Source organism: Silene latifolia, chromosome 2 (assembly GCF_048544455.1).
Source record: "Silene latifolia isolate original U9 population chromosome 2, ASM4854445v1, whole genome shotgun sequence".
In the NCBI taxonomy this organism is placed as follows: Eukaryota; Viridiplantae; Streptophyta; class Magnoliopsida; order Caryophyllales; family Caryophyllaceae; genus Silene; species Silene latifolia.
Window position 1 is genome coordinate 117,903,353 of NC_133527.1, and position 23,945 is coordinate 117,927,297.

The 23,945-nt window shown below is 35.5% G+C and overlaps 1 protein-coding gene across 4 annotated transcripts; it reads right to left on the reverse strand.

Moving 5' to 3' along the window:
* Positions 1 to 2,819: 2,819 nt before the first annotated feature.
* On the reverse strand, positions 2,820 to 18,591 carry LOC141642911 (serine/threonine-protein kinase 12-like). Of its 4 annotated transcripts, XM_074451901.1 has the most exons (12): positions 17,950 to 18,591; positions 15,869 to 15,943; positions 15,657 to 15,752; positions 14,187 to 14,272; positions 13,932 to 14,052; positions 12,598 to 12,677; positions 11,529 to 11,591; positions 11,310 to 11,428; positions 11,055 to 11,140; positions 8,639 to 8,760; positions 8,248 to 8,362; positions 2,820 to 3,146 (listed from the first exon to the last, which is right to left on the reverse strand). In XM_074451901.1, exons 1-12 carry the CDS (start codon positions 18,409 to 18,411, stop codon positions 3,069 to 3,071), a joined length of 1,503 nt encoding a protein of 500 aa, XP_074308002.1. In that variant the 5' UTR covers positions 18,412 to 18,591; the 3' UTR covers positions 2,820 to 3,068. The 4 variants fall into 4 exon arrangements, 3 of the variants coding, with proteins under 3 accessions (XP_074308002.1, XP_074308003.1, XP_074308004.1); XM_074451902.1 differs by lacking the exon at positions 15,657 to 15,752 and having other exon boundaries at positions 17,950 to 18,531; XM_074451903.1 differs by lacking the exons at positions 2,820 to 3,146; positions 8,248 to 8,362 and adding an exon at positions 8,371 to 8,419 and having other exon boundaries at positions 17,950 to 18,546.
* Between the last annotated feature and the right edge of the window lie 5,354 nt (positions 18,592 to 23,945).

Genomic DNA, 23,945 nt, shown 5'->3' on the forward strand with positions numbered 1-23,945 from the left:
CTCAGGCAACTGAGATGGTAACACCTTTATTTATTTGGGAATGTCTTGCTAAAGGCTCTTAAATAAATGGGGGTGTTACAGGGCGTGTGACTTACCATTAAAACAACAAGAAGACAAACTATCACCTCCAACTAGAATTACATCATTCTCATGTCTAGAACTCAAGTTATAACCATTTAAAATTGACCCTTTTATAGACGAATTCCAAACTTGTTATTCCTTTTCCAATTTTCGTTCTAACTTTAATGTAACTTGATTACACATGTTAATGCCTATTCAAACTCACTAAATGTCATACCCAAGAATGATTCACAAGCCTCATAAATGCATTAGACATGATCAAACATGGAACGATTACAAGATTGGTCAACAATACAAAACCACAACTTTACCCAAAATTGCTCCAACTTCAATGTCGGTCACAACATCATCAAGCAAACATGAAACCTCATGAATAAGTATAAGACTAACATACTTGGGACATATGAAACATGAAACGAGCATAAGCATTCGCAATCTTGGGTCGTAGAGCAAATTCTCAATCACATTCAATGTCTCATATCGTCTCGCTTATGTTTTTTCTGTAGACAGGGCAAAGGTCATTTGGTTCGGTTTTGAATCGCGTTAAATTAATTGGAATTTATTCGAGCTGACCTGATTTTCTGTTTCAGTTTAATTTCGATCTCAACTGGCCTTATTCCAATTAGCTACTTTAATCGGTTTATGTTATTTTCGAGTACGAATCAATGGAGTCCATATCAGTTCATCGGGTAATAATTTTCTTTAGCTGAGGTAAAAGAAAAGAAAAAAAAAATTGGCTCAATATTGGTTATATTTTTCAATTTGAATGCAATAAATTAAAAGTATCATAAATAAATAAATAAATAATCAACGAAAAAACTCTTGAAGTATTCTTAATGAGAATAAATATTTTTAATAAAGGGGCTTCAATTATTATATATTCAGGCTCGAGTATCTTTCGAATATTTTGAAGTGTTATTTAATTTCAATTCAGTTCGAATGTATAAGGTTTCGGGTACTATTCAAATTACCCATATCAAGTGTTGATCGATTATCAATTCATATATTTTCAATCATTTTTTCGAATTCGGGTTTGGTTTATTTCTTTATTAGCACATCATCTATTTGAGATTCAATAGCACATCATCTACTTAAGAATAATAGAATCTTGTATTAACGTTTCGGTTCGAAAGAAAACTTAATCTTAAAGTAGTGTCCACCTAGGATTATAATTTTATCATGAAAATAATAAAGAAAGTAAAGAGTAAAGAAAATTTACCTACACCCCAGCCTTATCACAATTCATGGATTATACAACCAGTTGTATATATTGTACGGTATAGAATCTGGGCTATGTGATAAAGTACTCAAGCTTTATGTTAAATAATGAGCTTTATTAGAAAGTATTGAATTCATCCATTTACCCATTAAAAACATGAACTTTGAATTAGCTCAGAAAAAATACATATAAGCTCGGATTCTTATACCTTGGTTGTACAATGCTTATGTGGTACAACTGGATGTATAATCCTATTTGTGGCCTTATCAACCCCACCCCTACCTTTACAATAACCACAACTAAAGAAGCATTAGCTACAAACACCACCAACCACCCCAACAAACCCACCAACACCATCTAATTGTCGGCTGCTACACCGGCCCACCAACGCCACTGCAACGCACCAGAACCATGCCCCACAAACCCACCGCCCTTGAAACACCATTATCAACGACAAACCCCAATTAGCTTTTTCCCCAAATTGATTTCGGGATTTACGGCTTGTGGAATTGTAGGTAATTATTTGATGGAGATGACACTAACCTTCACTACAACGACGATGAGCATAAAGGAGGTCACGATGGTCGTGACCTCCACGGTGGCTCGAGGAGGAATAGTCAGTGACGGCGAGAATTGGTGCTTGAGTGATGGCAATGGACCAGCGGTGTTTCCATGAATTATAGTGAGGTTACAATGAATTTAGGAATGATAAAATAGCTTGTTGCCATAGGTTTGACTAATTAGTGTAGTGGGAGGAGATCAGGTAATGTTGTCATGAATTGATTAGAACTTAGAAAGAGACGGAGCCCTGCTTTCACCATTTTCATTGATCGGTTAATGGTGGTCGTCACTGTTTATGCGTAAGGTGGAGAGATGGAAGAGGAAGTGTATGGTGATGAGAGGCGTAGATGGTTTAACCTGCGTAGCAGTTGTTGGGTGGGTGGATGTTGGTGGCCTTGTGCTTTGGGTAGTGGGTGTGGTGGTGGTCTGGTGATTAGGGTGGGGTTGTAGCGGTTGTAATGGTGGGGTGAGAGGATGAAGATGAAAGATTAAAAGGTAGGAGAAATGGCGATGGATGATGGGTGGCCTTGGTTTAGTTTTAGGTTTGGGATTTATCAAAGCCGAGGCGACACCATAATTACAAATAAGTTTCATTTCAAACCAAAACAATAAACTTGTTATTTTTAAACATTATTTAAAAAAAAAAAAAGATTCAGATCAATATTTACACATTATGTTAAAATGCTGACGCGTCAAAAAGAGGCGAACATGAGAACATTGTTGACACGCAAAATGGGACAAGTGATCTGCCTTAGACAGTCTCGTGATTTTAATCAGCAAAATTTGCGATCACAAACTTTAATATACATACTCACTTTTAGGCAATAAACCAGAGGAAGTTCTGCAACTGTTGGGTGAGACCAATACATCAGTCTATAAAAGCATGGTAAAACTATATCCTGAGTTGGGAGTGATTCCCATTCAATGTCATGGATCCCATTCTCCTAAATCCTCCAAAAACAATCAAGAAACACACTCGTGTTTCAAATAAGTTTAGACCAATATCAACGCAATAAACAGACTGACCAGATCCTTTACAAATGAGGCCAGATTTACCAGCAATGAGAATGTCACTCTGAATTACAGCCTTTTTACCAAAGTTCTAAGATCTGATAACTAACTTACACTATAAAGACGATCCCTTCAAATTCAACTGTGTAATAAATACCTGATAATTGTGTTGAGATAGCGTTAGAACATACAGATGCTATCGCCTAGCGTAAGATGAACTGCCATGACTGCCAAGGCTGGATTCGTTTCGTTGGAAACATTTGAGTGGCCTAACCTGGAAATTTCACGATATCAATGATTATAATCGAGCCACAAAAAATACGAATAAGAATGAAACAGGAAGTACAATTAGACATGTCAAGTTTAATATGGAAATAGTATTTTCAGTACACTCCATCCATAGTGTTAACCCATAGATTTTGTCGAGGTACATGCTCCAGCAGCCTAATCCTGCTAATTGCAATCAGTATAGCTTAAAATGCGGTCAAACGTGGTCAAATTGATCTTCAAAACATTTACAAAGTAATCGCATTTCAGTATGACGTCGTTGATTTTATACCATAATTTCATCGTATTTACGGTGTCCCCATGGACTGCGATGTATAAATGATGTCAACTTTGACCGACAACCATTACAACTTTTTAAAAATGATATTACGAATTTTTTTTTTTTAAATTAAGCAAACATGGTAAACTTTTCATTGTACCTCTACATTTATTTTGAGCTATTAATGGTTAAACTTGACGTCGACTGCGCACCAAAATCAATAAGGATAATAAATTCAATATTTCAAAAAGGGCTGCTAAACATGTCAGGATGTCACAGAAAGATTATTTGTATGTACAATAGTAGTTCTTATCATTAAGAAAATGTCATTTCTATTTCCACAGAGCCAAAGATTCATTATTCCTTGTAACTAACATTAATAATAATAGAATAAAGCAAAATTGACCGTTTGGCCGTTTACTAATGTGGTTGCTAAAGTCATTCTATGCAATTGTCGACGCGATTTTCATTTTTGGTCGTTTGGTGCAGCATCTCTATGTTCCTAACATAAGGGTAAAATGTGTACATTCAACTCTTCTTAGCCCCACAATTTGCAAAGTTCTTGAGGTAATGGGTTAAAGTTGTTGTATGCAAATTAACGTTTCCTTACGGTTACTAAGGGGTAATACCAATGTAAGAAAAGTCAAGGAGAAAAAATATGCCCGCTAATCAGCACGAGTGTCATCTTATAGGAAATTCATATTTGGCCCTCCGCAACTTAAGCTGGCAATAAACATGAAATGGACGGGTTTAACCATATCCATAACCATATTTATTCATCAATAATAACCTTTATCTATTTAACCGTGTCCATATGCATAGGGTGAAACCGTGAAGCGGGTGGAATGGATATCCGGTGGATATTTACAGCCTTAATAAATTATTATTCATCATTATTTTACGAGATTAACAAATCATAAGACTTCAACAAAGTCTAAATTTAGTTACTAAACCAAATATAAACCATCAAGTTTCAAATTGCTGGGCTAAATTTCTTTATCAAAATTATTTAGGGTAAATATAGAAAAAGTGAAGCAAGTGAGGTCGAAAATGTAAGAAAGAATGAGAGAACGAAAAATGGATAATATGAGTATGTTTTTTTATTTAAATCTGGCAGTGAATATATAAAATCAATTTTATATAATAAAAAAAAAAGTTAAAATCCATCTTAATTTAATGTGGATTCCGGAGGGTGATAAATGAGTGATTGCAACGTGTGGGGTATGGGTGCGGAAGCGTCTTGGTTCATGTTTTGTGTTTGTTCGTGATTAATCGACATTTTCGGCGATTTGAACAGATGAATATTTTTTTTTTGAGTTTTTGTGTGAAATTTGGAGATATTTATCAAGTTAGACCTATAACTTGATAATGGTTGGAATTCTCGTAACGCGACAAGGAAGTTCCCCTTAAACGTTGGAGCGCGTCCGCGGCTTAAGTCGAGATTCGAAACGCGTCGATCTCAATTTTGTCTCTACACTCGTGTATGCCACACTAATGCTTTGACAGTTTTAGAGAAAAGCTTCTCGAAAACAATTTTTAATTTCTTCAACAATGTCTAAAAATGAAATACAACCTTGGTTTATATAGCCTAGGATATACTTGGGCTCCAAGGAAGCATTAATTGGTCTAACCTAGATTCTACCACAATCACCTAAATAAATTTTAGGGTTATTTAATGTGAATAATCCAATCTATGCCTCATCTTCTCATATTAATCCACCTACGTTTTAACTCATATTAATCTGACTTATACACTCATTTTTCTCATAATACACTGGGTAACCGACTACTTGTTTGTCGGGTCACACTTAAAAAAAAAAAAAAAAAAAAAACATTAAAGCAACAATTACACGGACTTCATCCTTTTCAATCTTCATTCTCTCTCTTTCTTTATCTTCTTTCATCTTCCTTTGCTAATCTCTTTTACTGGATCTTTAAGTTTCCAATCAATTTCCGATCTAAAAATATTGTAGTTTCTCCCACTTCAACAAATTTCTCTATCCATCATCCTTTATATCACAAAATTTTAGAAGAAAAGAGATGTGAATCAAGAACATGAAAGTAGAAAGCAAAGCAAAAATGATGAAAGACCACCGGCAACTACAACTTTGTTCAATGAAATGACACCATTTGAGGTATAGCAGTATGGGTGATAGAGAGAGTGAGTTCATCAGCGACGACGGCGGACCCCTCAACGGCGGTAGGAGTGACGGCAACAGTGGGAGTAGTTGTAGCGGCGACGGGTGATTTAGTTACGGAGGATGATGGAGAGGCAGCGGATGAGGATGAAGGGGACTGAGCGACGGCATCACGGCGACAACAGCGAGGATGGCGAAAAAGACAGCGATTAGTAGCCTGGAATTGTTGTTAAGATTAAGAAAATTAACATCCAAAGATCTGGTCTATGTTGAAAAGCATTGAGTACAACACGGAAACGATGATGCGGTGGTCGTGAGCAGTAAGATGGAGGATGTTAGGGTTTTTAGGAATATGATTTTCTGGTATATGTTTTAATTTGGGAAAAGTTGAAGGTAGAAGATGAATAAGTCAGTAGAACAAAAACATAAATATATGACCTCAACAGGTTGTAATAGGTAATAATTAGTCTAAGTTCAATGAAAGATAAATGAGTGTATACGTTAGATTAATATGGGTTAAAACATAAGTTGGATTAATATAAGAAGAATAGGTATAGGTTGGATTATTCATATAAAATAACCCTAAATTTTATGGAGAAAAGAATTGACAACGTAAATTACAAAGTTTGACAAATAATAAATCGAAGCCTTGAATTTACGTCCAAGGATCGTGCACGGATGCTCCAACCGTGGGCTGATGCTGCGTTCCTCCTCGTTTAGCGTGCTTGAATTATATTGTCAACCCGTAATTTATTAGTTATTATATTTTATTTCGGGATTATTTTAATCTAATTTTACTCGTGATTCCCGTCATTTTTATTAAAAATTTTGCCCCCCTCTACACGTATCAACACTCTCCTTCTTCAAAAAGAATCGTCCTGATTCGTGTGCCTTGAAGTGTCGAGAGGAGATGCTGGTTCGTGTCCGCCCAATTCCCACAACGACTTGTAGCGAGCCCGGGTCAAATACCTTGGACATTTGCTGCTGGTTCCAAACACATATTTGTATTTCTTGATATATTGTTGCGGTGTTGAACGCAACATTACCATAGCCCCGAATTATTTTCTGCCACATATGGTCAGCCACCGAATCTGATTTTGGAATGATATCGTGACAAGGGTTAAAACTAATCGTTCCATTTTCTATATACTCACGAGTATAGCCGTGTGGATTGAAGGTATCATCCATTTCGATCGTCGAACATACAGCGTGATGTTCTGGATCGAATAGGCTCACGAGTTCAAAATTGACTCCATGATTCTCCTGGGCTGTCCATTGCGTTTTCGACGTTGCATCCTTGCAATTGATAGTGGCATCGAATATAGGAGGCACATCGAGATTGACAGCAAGATTATCCTCCTTTGTAAAGTCATTGTCGAAGAGCGATATAACTTCATCATCGTAAACATCAAAAACAGGTGGTAAACTAGGATCAAACACCTTTTTCTTCCCCATAGGATCGTCTTGGTTTAAGGAGATCAAGAGCCGAAGCTCTGATACCATTTGCAACGTGTGTGGTATGGGTGCGGAAGCGTCTTGGTTCATGTTTTGTGTTTGTTCGTGATTAATCGACATTTTCGGCGATTTGAACGGATGAACATTTTTTTTTAGTTTTTGTGTGAAATTTGGAGATATTTATCAAGTTAGACCTATAACTTGATAATGGTTGAATCCTCGTAACGCGACAAGGAAGTTCCCCTTAAACGTTGGAGCGCGTCCGCGGCTTAAGTCGAGATTCGAAACGCGTCGATCTCAATTTTGTCTCGTCTCTACACTCGTGTATGCCACACTAATGCTTTGACAGTTTTAGAGGAAAGCTTCTCGAAAACAATTTTTAATTTCTTCAACAATGTCTAAAAATGAAATACAACCTTGGTTTATATAGCCTAGGATATACTTGGGCTCCAAGGAAGCATTAATTGGTCTAACCTAGATTCTACCACAATCACCTAATTAAATTTTATGGAGAAAAGAATTGACAACGTAAATTACAAAGTTATACAAATAATAAATCGAAGCCTTGAATTTACGTCCAAGGATCGTGCACGGATGCTCCAACCGTGGGCTGATGCTGCGTTCCTCCTCGTTTAGCGTGCTTGAATTATAGTCAACCCGTAATTTATTAGTTATTATATTTTATTTCGGGATTATTTTAATCTAATTTTATTCGTGATTCCCGTCATTTTTATTAAAATTTTTGCCCCCCCTCTACACGTATCAGTGATGATTTTTATCCCACTCTGTATTCACCCAAATCTATCTCCCACACCTAAATTTGCCCAAAATTCATCATCGACGTCATTTAATTTAGGATGGATAAACTGGGTAAGGGTGAAATTGTCATCATTTGGGCAACCCTTAAAAGGAGATAGGGGCAGCTTCCTAAGGCCAAAAGCGGTTCCATCATAAAGTCAATTAGCAATAAAGGGGTAAAACTTTAGTTTATAAAGTTAATTAGTTTCTCCTCTTTTATCAAAGTCGACATCCACATCAAAAACTCAAATTAGAAGGAGTCTTTTAACTTACATAAGTTTGAAGGAGGTTTTACCCTAAATCCGAATAGCAATAGATGACTATGAGTTTGTGTTTGTCAACATACAAAGCGGAAAATAATATTGAAATAAATAAAAAATGAAAAAAAAATATCTGAGTGCAGGAAACATTTTATAGAAGGAAAGAGAGGCTGAAACCTTAATCCACCGCTTCTTTCGTCCCAGGCGATTGTGTATATGATCAAGCCTCAAAATAATTTGTCTGAAAGTTGGCCTTTTCACTGGGTCCCCATTCCAGCACTCTTCAATCAATCTTATTCCAAAAACTATGTAAACTCATTTTTTTCGAAAGATGAACAAAAATCTACAACTGAGCATTAAAAATAGAACATCATTGCCTAGAGATCAGTTTCATCTCATTGAACTTTGAAAGTAAAATCAATCAGATGAATTTCTATAATTCTCCTGGGTTTTTTATGAAATTAGAAAGGGAGTATCAAAAGCTCCAGAAACACAAGTCATCTAAAAATTCTCCGGGTTGTTTTATAATGATAAAGATATCTATTTTATACTTGTACAATGTACTTACTCTCTTAATCCGTGCGTATATGATTTCCCTGAAGCCTTAAAAGGAGGACGCTTATGCTGACTATATGCCCTTTGAGCTTCTTTTCCTTCCTTCGAGGAAAATGCTGGACAGCCTTCAATCATCTATTATCAAACACAATCAAAAATCATTATTGTTGTTTTAGTGCACTATGTCAAAGACCTTTTAAAGAACTGAAAATAAACGGAAGTGCACTGCAGACTGGAGTACTGCATTCAGTTATAACTTTTCATGCCCTATAAGGCTATAATTAGAGACACAATCAATATGTTTTGGGGTCACTTTGATTTCAATTATTATGTTTATAAATTATCTTCTATAAAAGAATATTATAAATTTAAAAATTTTGGACATATTTTATATACATTGAAATATTAATCACAACATATCTAAAAATGTCGATCAGAAAATCATTTATTTTGATTTATTTATTTTTTCTTGATATACTAGATGTCTAGATATATGAGAGGTATAAAGTAGGTGAGGGTAAAGCTTGATAAAGAACAAAAAAGGGGTAGGTTTTGCAAGTAAGTTGTGCTAATAACAATACGAGTAATATTTTTGCTTGCCTCCACCAACACATGGTCTTATGTTTCCTCCTAAATAGTTTTGATGCCCAGCCTCGCCTAGACTACCTATATTTACCGTTTAATATTTATTCTGTATGAAATAGAATTGCATTGACTTGCCTAACTCATATATTTACAATTTATGATACATTTTCGTATGACATTTCTTTAAATATGATTAGAAAAATTATCAACCGAATTATGAGACATATTCACTACTCCCGCTATTATTAATATGACTTTCACTACACCTGTTGTTACTAATTACTACCGTTTCAACTTTCGCTACAACCACAAGTACTACACTACTACATACTATTAATATTGTTACTTTCACTATTCTCGCTGCTACTACTGCTAATTTCACTATTACCGTTGCTATTACAATTACTTTCACCACTCCCGCTACTATTATTGTTACATTTACTAAGCTCATTGATGATTAATACTCCCTCCGACCCAGACGAAAGGTAACATGGTGAAAAATGGGTTATTTAAGAAAAGAGGTAAAAGGAGGGGCAAATATGGAAAGATTGGTGAGTGGGCCACATGTGTAGTGGGTATAATTAAATGGGTTTAGGTGAGTTAAATAAGGAGTTGGTGGGTGGGCCACATGATGGCATTTGTGTAAATATGAGGAGGATATGAGGAGGGTATAAGGATTATATTGTCCAAAAACATGCCATTTTACCTTTGGTCTGGGTCGGAGGGAGTAATATATTTGATACTCTCACTATTATTGTAACTATTTTCACTACTAACACCCAGTTACTTTTACTAAATTTGACACATGTATTTAAATAAATATATTACATATCTACATCCATTAAATCAATTGGTTACTTAACTTATTCAAACTTATACGTTACAAAAATAATTATCCTTTAATCGATTAGCTATCTAGTTGTTTATACCTAATTTAAGGTGAATTATTAAAGTGTAATTATTTTTCTCAAGTTACCTACTTTCCTAAATTTAACTAACTACTCCCTTTGTCTCGCTCATTTGTTTACCTAATCCATTTTAGGGTATCTCATTCATTTGTTTACCTTTCTATATTAGGAAGGTTTTATGGGTAATTTGATGATACGCATCCATAATGGTCCACTTGTCATCCACTAACAACCACCACAAATGGTCCCCTCCTCTTTCCTTGGTCTTTGTGCCAAAACCAAAGGTAAACAAATGACCGGGACGGAAGGAGTAATATTTAGGGCAATAAATATTAATGAAAGTCATGTGTCAAAAAGATAGGGTGACAAATGTCCTTCACTAAAGGCCCTGGTTTCCAGTTTATATAGTTAGTATAAAATGCTCCCTCTAACTTTTTTGAATTGATCCATATGCTTTTGCACAAATATAAAGGAGTGTAAATGGGTGAGTGAGTGGTAGGTCTCACCATCACAAGTCACAACAATGAATTATAGCCACACAAATTATGTTCAAACTAGAAATGGAGCAATTCCATGAATATAACAAAAATAGAAAAGTGGCGATTCCCAAGATTTAGAGGGAGTAAGATATAAGATATGATCGAAAATTTCAGATATATTATTATTGACTCCTATTTCATTGGTTTATTCCTTAAATGACAGCAGCTGAAAACAGGAAGCTATTAGACAGCACAGTTATTGCAGACCTTGAGCTCTCCCAAAATTAAACTAAGAACACTGAAGGTTATAGTATAGCGCATACCTTCTCATTCAGAACATACGATATCACTCATAAACAGCACAAATAATTTACCGGCATTGACTATATCAAATAACAAGGTCATTTAGAAAACAATTACTTGCAATATTCACTAAAACAGAAGACAGAAACTTCACCTCTTGAAAAATAAGAGCAAAAGAAAATACATCAACTTTTGTATTGTAATCTTCATTCCTATATAGCTCGGGTGCGATATATCTGCCTGTTCAAGAAGAGGAAAAAGCAGATATACAATTATCTACTTATTACGAGAATACGAGTAACTATTAAGCTACATGAGAAGGTAATCAATAAGAAATGGAACAAAAAGAGATACAGATCTGAAATTAACTTTGCAAAATTAAAAGATGTGGCATATGATTAACACTTACATGAGGAATCATCATACAAAACAGGTCGATTTTCTTCAGCTCCTTGAGAAACTTTCAGCAGCTTGCTGACTCCAAAATCTGCCACTTTGAGGTGCCCCGAATCATCACGTAATATATTTCTGCCATCTTGTGAATAGGCGAAATAAGAAATTTGGAATTTTGCTTCAGAGGCAAGTTAAGAGCATTAATGAAATTTTCTAATTATGGTAGAAAACTTACGAAGGTTCTAGATCACAATGAATCACTGGATGTGGTTTGATCTCATGCAAATAGCTCATCCCCCTACAAGAAAAAACATCAACTTATTATCTGTCCTCTAGGGCTCGTGATCATGGATACATCTCATATCTTCAAGATAAGCAGCAGTAAATTGTTTTGTTAGAAGGAACTGGCACTTAATATATAAAACACACATATAAGATGAACAACAAGCAGTAACTACACAAGATTAAACAGCTCTTCAAAGTTGTACCAACATCGAATGTTCGCAATCCCAAACCATATTGTTTTCATGCCTGTTGCAGTCTATCTACAAATCAATGTAACAGGCCCTTCTCAGACTCTCAAGTATACAGGTCATATCAAGAGTTGCAGATAGCATCAATCTGTTTTGACTTTACACTATGTACGATAATTTCAATTAGGTTTCAGATGAACTAAGTTAGTTTTAACCAACATAAGCCTACTTTTTCCAACACCATTATAACTTTGCATGTTCTTAATAAGTCTTCGCGTATGAAGCAATGGAACAACTTTGAATTTCTGTTTATATTGAGCAACTTCTCTATGAGAACATATTTCCGGAGCAAAGTTTCAAATAGCTAATAGGGAACTCTATAAGTTTAGGAAGAGTTCAAAAGAATATAACAAATGAAATGCTTTTCATACTTTTAGTCTATTTGAAAAAGCTCTTGAGTTGCCAAATGACACCTAGTTTCACACATAACTTGTCTACAGGAATTTTCTCATGATCTGAACTACCTTACAAGTTACAACCCAAAACATCGCAGCCTCCTCATCACTCGTGAATCTGATGAGAAAAACTAAGATGAAATGGCGAGGCATCGTTCTGCGGTATATAGGGATACCATGTTACTGGAAAAAGCGGAATGTGAAGATGAACCAGTTCAGATTGAATATCTAGGCCAGGTTACAGAAATTGATGCATGAATGTTTTCTTAGATAAACACTTAATTTATAACTTTTAACTAACATTTAACAGCAGTTATAGCACCATGGATACAATTAAAGACTCCATGCAAAATTAATTGATCTAGACAAGATTAACCTTGCAATATCAAGAGCATATCTCACTGCTGTTCTTGGTTTTAGTCCATCTTTGTCTAGAAGATACTCACAAAGATCCCCCTGCAGCAGACAAACAAAGACGTAAATAAATTTCATCGTTGTTTCAAACAGAGGCACCCCAAAAGTGGTTAACAACCTCATAATTGCTCCACCAAAAAGTGGGCAGAGATCATGTCAATAGGTGGTCCGATATCATGTCAAAAGACTGACATTATGCTGGACTAATTTTTTAAAGAGGTACTGACAGATGATCTGGCTATACAGTATTAGCAATGACATTGCAGCAGAAGGAATTTACAGAACTCTGTGAAGCTTATAGCACTTGTCTCCTAGGTTTCTTTTGCTTGGACACTAAAAATGACCCTTGCATTAAGGCAGCATATATTCCTCTCACCCTGCCATTTGTGGGAGTCATTATCCTTGCATAAAGGGTGCAAAGAGGTTCTTTCAGGATGACCCATACGGAAATTGTGTCGATACTTGCATTGCATGACTGCTACTTCACAGTTTACAAAAATAATCTACCAAGTTTAGTGAGTATTAAGGGCTACCGCAAATGGCGGGGAAGGAGGGTCAAATATACGCTACCTTATCTTTGTGTCGTTCACATGGAGAGGATGCTACTGAATGTCCAAAAATAAATAAATAAAACAAATAATTGTGTCTAGAATTGCATCAAGTCTTGCTACTTTACATTAAAAATAAGCGCAACCAATTTAATGAGTCATTTTGGTTCATTAAAATCATAAAAACCAAAGAACAATGAATCTCAGTTCCATTGGATATGGAAACTTTAACCCGATAAACAAGTTCAAGTAGCATGTAATAATTGATTCACAAGGAGAAGGACATGCCAAACAATCATGATATTCCTCTCAAACTTTCGACATGATTAAAGGCACTCAACACTCAGTGGAATGAGGACATTTGCCGTACAGACAGACAATCACAAACGGAGATTATTCTCCCTACAGAAAAAGCACCAGAAAGAGAAGCATGGAATTTCTCTTGGCACAAATAAAGAAGCAGGCAGACAATGATAAAAACAGTATATGCTATTACTATGATACTCTAGAATACTTTTGCAAATGGCACATATTTTGAGCAAGCCGTGATTGGAAAAAAAAAATCTTCAAAAGGAAGGAGTATGTTTCTAAGTGGTCAACATTACAATAAAGACGGTAGAAGACACAGAAGACAATTGCCCTTTGAAACTGAACCATAAAATAAAACGACACAACACGGAAACGTAATGGAGATGTATGATCAAAGCAAGTTCTATCAATTTTTCCTCGATTGTCTGAAGGAACTAACCTTTGGCAACAATTCTGTAACAATCATCATTGGTGTACTCTGAGTCACAGCACCCAAAAACTGAACTACATTTGGATGCCGGATTCTTTGAAGCAAAGCAAGCTCGTCCCTGAAAGCTCTCCTGTAGTAAGTCAAGCTCTCCGTAAGTTCGTGGAAGATAAGAGCAGAGGGGAATATACCATTAAAAAATGATTTTATAAATTTTCATTACTGATATGTTTATTATTAATTAAACAATTATTTTCATTCACTCACAGCTTCTCTTCATCTGTGAATACTTCATCCCCAAGCTTTTTGACAGCAACTTCAATCCCTCTCCATGATGCTTTAAGAAAGGTTCCCTATAGCCCAAGTCATCAAAGCCAAAAAACACAATATGAAAAACGTTTAGATAACAACGAGCGCTGCTACAGATGTGTAGCACAGGTACGTATCCAAGCGTAGTACAAGTAGTGACTTAAATTTTAGAGATATCGGACACAAGGATTAAAATCGCCAAAGTAATTTTAGAGATATCGGACACAATGTGGCGGAAGGGAAACTCGTGCAACTCTTGAGGCACAAAGCGCACTGATTTTGCCAAATATATTTGTATTTTCAAAATAAAATTGTATTCAAAAGTTCCTTTTTTCAATTTTAAGGAGGATAACATGTGAAGGAGTAAATGTTAGGAATGATGTGGCAATAGAAGAACTAAAAGAAAAATAATATGGAAATTGTATAATAATGCACTTCACTAGCTGTGGCTTATCTATAGGGAGAACTAAGGTGTGTTTGATAGTGCATCACTGAGCACTCTTCTTTAACCTACAGGCATCACTCTCAAATTTGGGAAGAGTAGATCAAGCACCAGAAATGATGTTTTAGCTCACTCACTAGATTCAGATGGGTTTCGTCATTTAATGCCCTCGCCATGGTCCATAGATGATTTACATGCTCATACTAACCTCCGGTTTACAGTTGAAGTTATCACAAACACTAAAATGTAGTTTGCATAGAAGGTCTGTTTAGCAATGACAGAACAATGGTCCATAGATGATTTACATGTTCATATTACCCTCCAATTTACAGTTGACGTTATCGCGCACACTAAAATGTAGTTTGCATAGGTGGTCTGTTTGGCAATGACAGAGATGATAATAATTGTGCGCTAGTAGAATCTTGTTGAATCTTCACCGAAAGGAAAAGGAGGTATTGTGATTGAGAAAGACAAAATCTAATGGATAGGGGAAACTGGGAAAGCAATTGAACAGGTGAAATTTGAAAGGAAAGAAGAGAGAAAGAATCGAAAGCCGTTAACTCTAGAATTCTAACTTTTAAAGTTGAGCTATTCAAAATTTCAAACCTGAAAAGAAAAATGGTTTAAGTCACGTTGTTAGGTTATCTCTGAAGTGAAGTCTGAATATAGAGGTTATAAGAGTGAGAAAACTTTTCACAGTTTAAGGGAAGGTGATGATTTAATGAATTTAAAAAATCCTGTTTTGATGTTACAGCTATATTAGCCACAGCCTTTTACATTAGATTCATCATATCCTGATAAGAAGATTTTGCGACTTTTGCCTCATCCAGGGCCAAAACCACATTTCTACACCATAAATAATAATATATAAGAGAGTAGAGGCAAGCGCCAAAAAGAGAATAGCAAACGTTTTTATAAGATAAATAGAGTGCCTTGGTCTCCAACAAAATAAATCTAAAGAAATAAGTAGGTTGATTATATGGCACCTTGGTGATGTTAACGCTGTTGCTAAAATCAATTTCTTGTGGATCAATCTCGTATTCTGGGACATCACGGGCATTTTTGACATGCATGGGAGCCATCTTTAATGTAAGCCACAGGAAAGGGGGTATAAAAGAGGTCAGAACAGTTACGGGTTTAAACAACATGAAAATAAATATGATTACATAGAACATAGAATTTTAGTAAGATGCCATACCGGGAGTTCTGCACCATGGTCCTCCAGAAGCTTGACCACCTCATGGTTCTTGTAATAAATCGCATCTGCAAGTGGCTGTTGATGCAATCATATTATGTAATCATTAAAACCCAGTGCTACGAGTAATAATTGAGCTTTCGCATACAGCTTGTCATAGAATATCAAGGAGCAAAGCCTGATAACTGACAGCCCAAAGCATCCTAATAATAATCTTGGTGCTAATACGTCGTAACCAGGTTTTGATTTTAAGCATTTAGCAATACAAGACAACAACTGAAAGTCTTAAACATTATCTCCATAAAAACTGAAAAATTGTTGCCCACGTTGCGCAGGGAAAGCATTGAAATGAAAGGAGAGAGAGCAGCAATGAAGGTATGACTATTTTCTTCCCGAAGCTTTACGAAATTGAAATGATTTTAATTTAGCTTGGAGGGAGTAACTAGATCCAAAATAGCCTCTAAAAATTCCAATCACAAAAGTTTTCCACATAATTTCACCTACTACGTAAGACAAAAACTTATTTATTGTCATTTGATATTTTGATATGATCAGCATGATACTCCCCTATACAATTTTACGACTACACTAGTTTTGATCCCCCGTGAATCCCGGCAATCCTTGATAAAACCCCTTTGAAAACAATGAATCACAATATTATTTCTACTTTCCAGATTGACTCACATCGTAAGTCCTACCTACAACGAGAATGATCCAACACGTTCATCCATAGTTATACACTTATACCGCACTTCCCTAATGACTTTAAGATTTATGCTAGCTCACATCCTATATTCATTAGTTAGAATATTAAGAAGTTAAAATCACACTATCAATGATCAAATCGCTTACCAAATTATGCTGGCCCCAACATTAGTTTAACTTATTTATGCATAAAAATGATTTTTGCATACTCATTACCAGAATTTAAAAATAAAAAGTTTAATATGCCAACCTTAGCATAATTATTTAGTCATTTTTTTTCCGTTTTTCATTCTCTCACTCACTGGTTCTTACTGTGTCTTTCTTACTTGCATCATCTATTCTCTATCTATCCTAACTCCTAAGGGAGGCTTAGTTGAAATGTTTCAGGAGATGGAAAGGGAATGAAACCTTCCCACTCCCACAGATATCGACTTCAACTTCACCACATAAATATGGATGTGGACGAATGATAAGGATGGGATATGGATGAATCAAATATAAATGATTATAGACATGGATACGACTTTGCCATATCCCTACTTCTCGTTTTCCCTTCATCCACACAAGCCCTCATACCAATCATACTACATTACAATATTACCCCTATTATCTCCGGGTCATCCACAAATGATGGATAAATAGGGTTGGATTGAGTTCCCTAACTGTGGAAAATACATAGATTTCCAGATAACCCATAATAAACATCGCATTGACAAAACACATTCACTCTACCAAGTCACTTTGTTGTATTTGATTACTCCCTCTATGTCGGTCATTTGTTTACCCATTTATGGGTTTCTCAATCATTTGTTTACCTTTCTATATTGGGACTATTTTTTGAAGGGGATCATCCATATAACCTATTGTCCACTTGTCACTCAATAACAACACCCACAAATCGTCTCATTCCCTTTCCTTGGTCTTTGTGCCAAAACCAAAGGTAAACAATAGGTAAACAAATGACTGGGACGGAGAGAGTATATTAGAGAACTAAAATACAAAATGATACTACTACGCATTAAGGGCATCAACAATAGAGGTTTGTCAACAAAGCTTTATGTACTTTTTAGAGGTTTGTTGACAAACCTCTCTATTGTTGGGAATGGGGTTTGAGGTTCATAGATGAGAATGGTTACAATTTTGTATACATGTTTTTGGTTGTGAGTAATAGTGGACCCCATGTAGTACACTTTTATGAGGTTTATCTATATTTAAGAGGTTTGTCTATTGAGGTTTGTTGTTAGAAAAGTTTGTGTGTTGAGTGATGTGGCATTAAACAAACCTCTCGTTTGAGGTTTGTCTATTGCTAATGCCCTTATTAATTAAGATTGCCAACATAGGAAACTGCGTTTTAAGATGAGAAAATGAAAAGGTTATACCGTACTACCCCAATGATCCTTAGGGTTAACATCAGCCTTGAACTGAATCAACAACTTGACAACATCCCTATAACCCTGGCACGCCGCAACATGCAACGCCGTGCGCTGATCAATATCCCTAAAATTAACATCAGCACCACACTCCTCCACCAGCTCCATTATCGCCTCGACATCGCCTTCGTGCGCTGCGTACATCAGTTTTACACTCGCAGGAATCTCCAACTCGTCTACCTCCTCCTCCGCCGCCGCCGTCTCCGCCGAGCCTCCGTCTGATGACACGTCAGCAAACTCGATAACCTCCAGAACCGGCACCTCCCGGTTCACCACGAAGTGGCTGTCCTCGCTTTCCGCAACAGTTGCAGATGAACCGGAGTAGTAAAAGCCGGGAGTGATGGGGGAGTCGAGAGGGAGGTAGGAGGATTGCCGGCTGAACCGGAATCGAACCGAACCGGGTGTGTCCATGTTTCTCGGGGTTTAATGGGGTTTGGTGAAGGTACTATGTACGCGCCGAAATGTACGGGGGAGAGGATGTGGTAGATACAAAAAGAAGGGAGTTCAAGGATGGGATTTTGGGCTTTTCCTGGAAAAAAAGCAACTGGTTGTTCGGATCTGACTGTGTGACCATTTTGGGACTTCGGGTTTGACTTCTACTACATTGAGAAAAGTAAAATAGTTATCTGGTCAAACGCCGACCACAATTTTAAAGTTGACTGGTGAGACACCTGTCAATCTGTCATATACGTCCGTCTTGAGGTGGCAAATGGGTGACTAGGATCTGGTATAATTGGGTTAGTTTAGGTCGGGTTATTTTGGGTATGTCATACATATTGGATTGGGTCGGGTCAAATTATTTCGGGTTTTGGGTCAATTTCGAATGACTTGTTGTCAGGTCACTTGCGGGTATTGGTCATTTTGAGTCGGGGCGTTTTCGGGTTAATTTCTAAGACACTATAGTAGTACTATTTTGTTTAAACAATACTATTTTGCAAATTTAACTATTTAGTAGGGTAGTTGTAACCAATGCAGCTTTATTTTGATGTGTATAACATTAATACTTCCTCCATTCAACTCTACTCTACCACTTTGATTTTTGTTCACTATCACAAATGAACATTTAATTGTAATTCTCTCAATACATAAATTGAAATTATATTCATGTGTGATCTTGTTTGGTTCGTCTTTACGAATATATTAAAAATTAGTTTTGTGACCCGTGAAATTCACGAGTTCGGTTTAAGGATCGTTCATGCATTTTCCCCTTTAGTTTTTTGATGATTTTTCCATTTTTCATTCGTGGTCTATCTCTATAATTATTTTAGCCGTTCATATTTTAGGTATGTTTTACTGAGCAAGAAAATGAGTCGTTTCTATGAATCGATAATAAAAATAAAGTTGACACATGAGACCCTCCATCATATCTCATACTAATATACTCATCTGTATCTGTATGTCTTTATAAAAGAGGTTTTTTTCGAGCGATTCTAAGCTGTCAACATCATCAAAAATCATTTAGGAAAGTATCATAAATAATATTTTTTTGATATAAAAAATAAAGTAGAAAATCTTTTAATTATTATAATATATATTTCCTAAATTATATTCAAGTGATTTTTCTAATTTTTATATAAAAACTTTTTACATTTCATTTGAAGAAAAAAGTATCCTTAAAAAATTATGAAAATAGTATAATTAGATTCGTGGTAAAAAAAAATGCTATCGTTAGAGTATAGATTTCATATTATTTGCACATATTTAATATGTGCAAATAATATGAAATCTATACTCTAATGATAGCATTTTCTACGACGAATCTAGTTATACTATTTTCAGAATTTTTTTAAAGATACGTTTTTATTCAAATGAAATGTAAAAAGTTTTTATATAAAAAATAGAAAATCACTTGAATATAATTTAGGAAATATATATTATAATAATTAAAAGATTTTTTACTTTATTTTTTATATCAAAAACTATTATTTATGATACTTTCCTAAATTGATTTTTGATAAAAAAAAATTTTTGGTGTGAAGAAGCAGTTACAAGAACTCATAGAGCAAAAAAAGAAACTAAACTAAACTACCAACAGAAACAAAAACTACGAATAAAACGGAACTACTCTCGGCCATGAGACACCTCCAATATCATTCTCCATCAACCGGAACAGGGGATCCTGAACATCTTCATAGTCAAAAGTAATCGGTGGCTTGATTCGATTTAACTCCCTCATTCGCTAACCAATCTGCACACATATTAGCCTCCCTGTAAATATGTTGCATCTCAACTCTCCATGGATTATCTCGAACAAAAGCTTGACATATTTGGATCATATGCGAATGGGTTGTTGTGAACTCAAAGGACGCATCCATAAGCGTACGAACAACCTTCGAATCAGTTTGAATAATTAAGTGTGTGACCTGCAGCTCCAAAGCCATGATTAATCCTCGTCGCAAAGCCATAATTTCAGCTCGAGTCACTGTTGCTAATCCAAGTCTTTCCGCGAATGCTTTTAGTAACTTTCCGGCTGAATCACGCACCAAACCACCCGCCCCGCGAATGTTTTAATTATTCAGTTTAATGATATTGATTTTTGATGATGTGGACAGCTTAGAATCGCTCGAAAAAAGCCTCTTTTATTAATATATATAGATATAGATTATAATAATATTTCCTATATTAAAATGGGTTATAATGTTTTAATTATTCAGTTTAATGAGAATGAGAATATAAAAATAAGTTAGGTATGATTTCATTACAATGAGACCAACTCACTGAATATTACTCAAACAATTAAGCAGACAACAGTTGAAGAAATCCAAGTATAGCAAAGAGCTCATGGTTCAACTACCATCTTAGCTCTGGGAACTGCCAACACACTCATAATAAAATACTACAAAAATATTTTCCGAAAAGACTCATAGGCCATAATGGCTTATGTAGTCTTAATACCAAATTTATTTGTATTTTATTATCACGAATTTTTATTTGAGACAGAATTATCTGTCTTCAATCTTTATTTTGTTTAAATAGGTACTTAAAATAAAAGACTTACAAACAGAGTTCATACATCAATTAAGGGGGAGTAGGAGGTCTGACTCCAAAAAACAATTCGTTATTAAATCGAGTTGGATGTCGAACTAGGTGCGAAAAAGATGATATATTTCTTAGTATGTTATATGTCAAACATTGAAAAATAATGTAGATGTGGTGAACATACTACGTATAAATAGTAGAAAATGTGGGTCATCCTATTATAAATAGTAGAATTGTCCCATATCGAAAGACTAACATAAGGTGTGCTGATTCTATTATTATAAATAGTAGAATTGTCCCACATCGAAAGATTAACATAATCTGGGGTGATCCTATGATTATAAATATGAGTCATCCTTGGAGCTTAAATATCAACCCAAAATCTTTTGAGTCTCTTAAGTATTGTCTTAGATACCTCTTATAAGAGTTTGTATTATTACCTCCACAATAGTGAAATTTATTTGTATTATACTTTTGATTTTGGTGGTTTCACAATTATATAATTATATATAGTTATATCATCTCCTTTTCTATTCAAATTTAGTAGTTTAGCATCAGTAAGTTATTTATTTTAAAAACGGTAAGCTGGATTTTTAAATAACGAGCATACATCAGTAGTATACTTATTATATAACAGACTTTAAAAGTAACGTTACATAACGATAATTTTTCAAGTTTTAACATTTTTTTTCATCTAGAGAGTCCAACCCTTAAAAACTACTTAATATTTATAAGAAAAAAATGTTAATCTTATACGTAAGAAAAACTTTGGACTTTAGATAAGATTAGTTTATTAGTAATAAGATAAAATTGCACAAATGTTACCTATATACGTGCGAAAAACTTTAGACTCTAGATAAAATTAGTTTGTTAGTATTTGCTCATTATTAATCGGATTGGATGTTGAACGTACGAATATTAAAATATAGTATTTGCTCATATTATTAAATATAACTACTATTAGATATAATGAGTAGCAATTTTCCGTATTTCGGGATTTGGATTGGATGTCGAGCTAAGTGTGAAAAATATGGTGTATTTCTTAGTATGTTATTTGTCTCACATTGAAAAATAATGAAGGTATGTGAATATACTACGTATAAATAGTAGAATTGTCTCACATTGAAAGATTGGCATAAGGTAGGGTGATCTTATGATTATAAATAGAAGTCATCCTTGAAACTTGGGAATCATCCTAATATCTTTTTGTAGATATCCAGTATCTGCTGAGACTCCAACAAACACCCGATGATTATCGGACTACAACATGTTTTGGAATCGCGGCGTTTGATCGACAGTTTGTGTACAACTTTACGTCGGAAAACTTAAAACGATTTCGAAAATAAAGCATTTCAAAACATTTCAAAAATATCTGGAGTGTTTAATGCACGACGACGGGGTCGCAATGACACTAACTAGAGTCAAAACCGACACCGGGCCAAAAACCGACTCAAAAATTTAAATCCCGACTCCAACAACGAGTCAAACCGAGTCAACCACAAAAAACCAAACATTTCAAATCTTCTACCTTAAGTTTTCCCGGATTCATGTTGGTCAAGTACCAAACATGTGACTACAAAACCTAGGATAGAACAAATCATGATTGCGTTTGTTGTGAAAGTGACAACACAACTCGAAAAACCGCGACGTGGCTCGCGCTTCTTTGAGCAGCCCAGGTGCCACGTCGCTCAAAACTCACACAACCACTCATTTCTCTATAAATACCCCTCAAATGCCACCCATTTGAGACTTACGCGAGTGTCCGCCCCCTCTTTTCTCCCTTAAAATTCTCGACTCGACTTCTTAAGTCACAACCCGACGCGTATTTACGACCTACCGATCGTAAACACGAGCCTTACACATTGCTTGGTACCGTCATTGTGCATTAAATCACTTGACCGACCACTTCGACCACTACACCATCACTAAACTTTTAAAACACTCTTTTTACTTACCAAAACGGTTTTAAACCGAGTTTTTTCCGATCAAACGAGTTGTTACACTTACGTCGGTTACTCGCCATAACCAAACATGTAAATATGAGGGTGTAAAAATCCTCTTTTATTATGTTTTCATTTGTTTCATGACTATAACATGTTAAAACATGCATAACATGAACCAAAACATGGAATAAACGAGGCAAAACTGATTTTTGGTCTGAGGAAAAAGCCCCTTAGGTCGCCAACTGGCCCGCGCCTAAATGGGGTGCTCAGACCAGAGATCAACCGTGTTTGTTCTCGTCATTTCCTTTTAATCCATCTTCATATTTGTAATCGGTTTTCACCATTTCAAATATTTTCGAACCCTTTTTATTTTACTTTACTTGTTTTAACCATAAAACATTTTTCACCCTTGGTTCCTCATACCATGACGGTTAAATCCGTGTTTCGGTGATAATATTTGGTTAATGACATTTAAAAGGTATTTTAAAGCCTTTTATTTCATTTTCTTACATTTTCAAACAAACATATTAGTCCCCAACACAAAGTCATCCTTGGTTCTACATACCATGCCGGATTTTAACCCGGGTACGATGATGAGTATCGACTAATTACATTCAAATGGACTTAAGACAATTAGTCCATAATCATTTTCAAAACTATTCATGTCAAGTTTGTCAAATCGAACCCGACACCGAATATTGTCCAAATAATGACGATTATTCGAGTCTAGTTTTTCAAATCAACAAATGCGGTCTAAACGACCCCTTCAAATCAAACCGGGTTCAAATACCCATTTTCAACACGTTTTATAACGTTTTCTAAAAGGTCAGAACACGACACATAAACCGTGGGCTAACCCGCGCCTAAACAGACTCTCTATTTCTCATTTTCAAAACCAGAGGGAGGCCCCTTACACCGTCGGCTGGCTCGCGCCTCATATAGCCGTCTGGTACATGGCCTGTTCCCTTCCAGCATTAGTCTAGGACGATCCTGACTCCGGTTAACCCGGATATAGGAAGGATC

What these genes read in the sequence shown, in the direction of transcription:
- LOC141642911 (XM_074451901.1), bottom strand. Translation starts at nt 18,411, where the DNA reads ATGGACACACCCGGTTCGGTTCGATTCCGGTTCAGCCGGCAATCCTCC. An exon ending in CATTGTGATCTAGAACCTTC is followed by an intron (nt 11,429 to 11,528) that starts GTAAGTTTTCTA and finishes ACAAGATGGCAG; the next exon opens with AAATATATTACGTGATGATT. An exon ending in TTTGTATGATGATTCCTCAT is followed by an intron (nt 11,141 to 11,309) that starts GTAAGTGTTAAT and finishes CTTCTTGAACAG; the next exon opens with GCAGATATATCGCACCCGAG.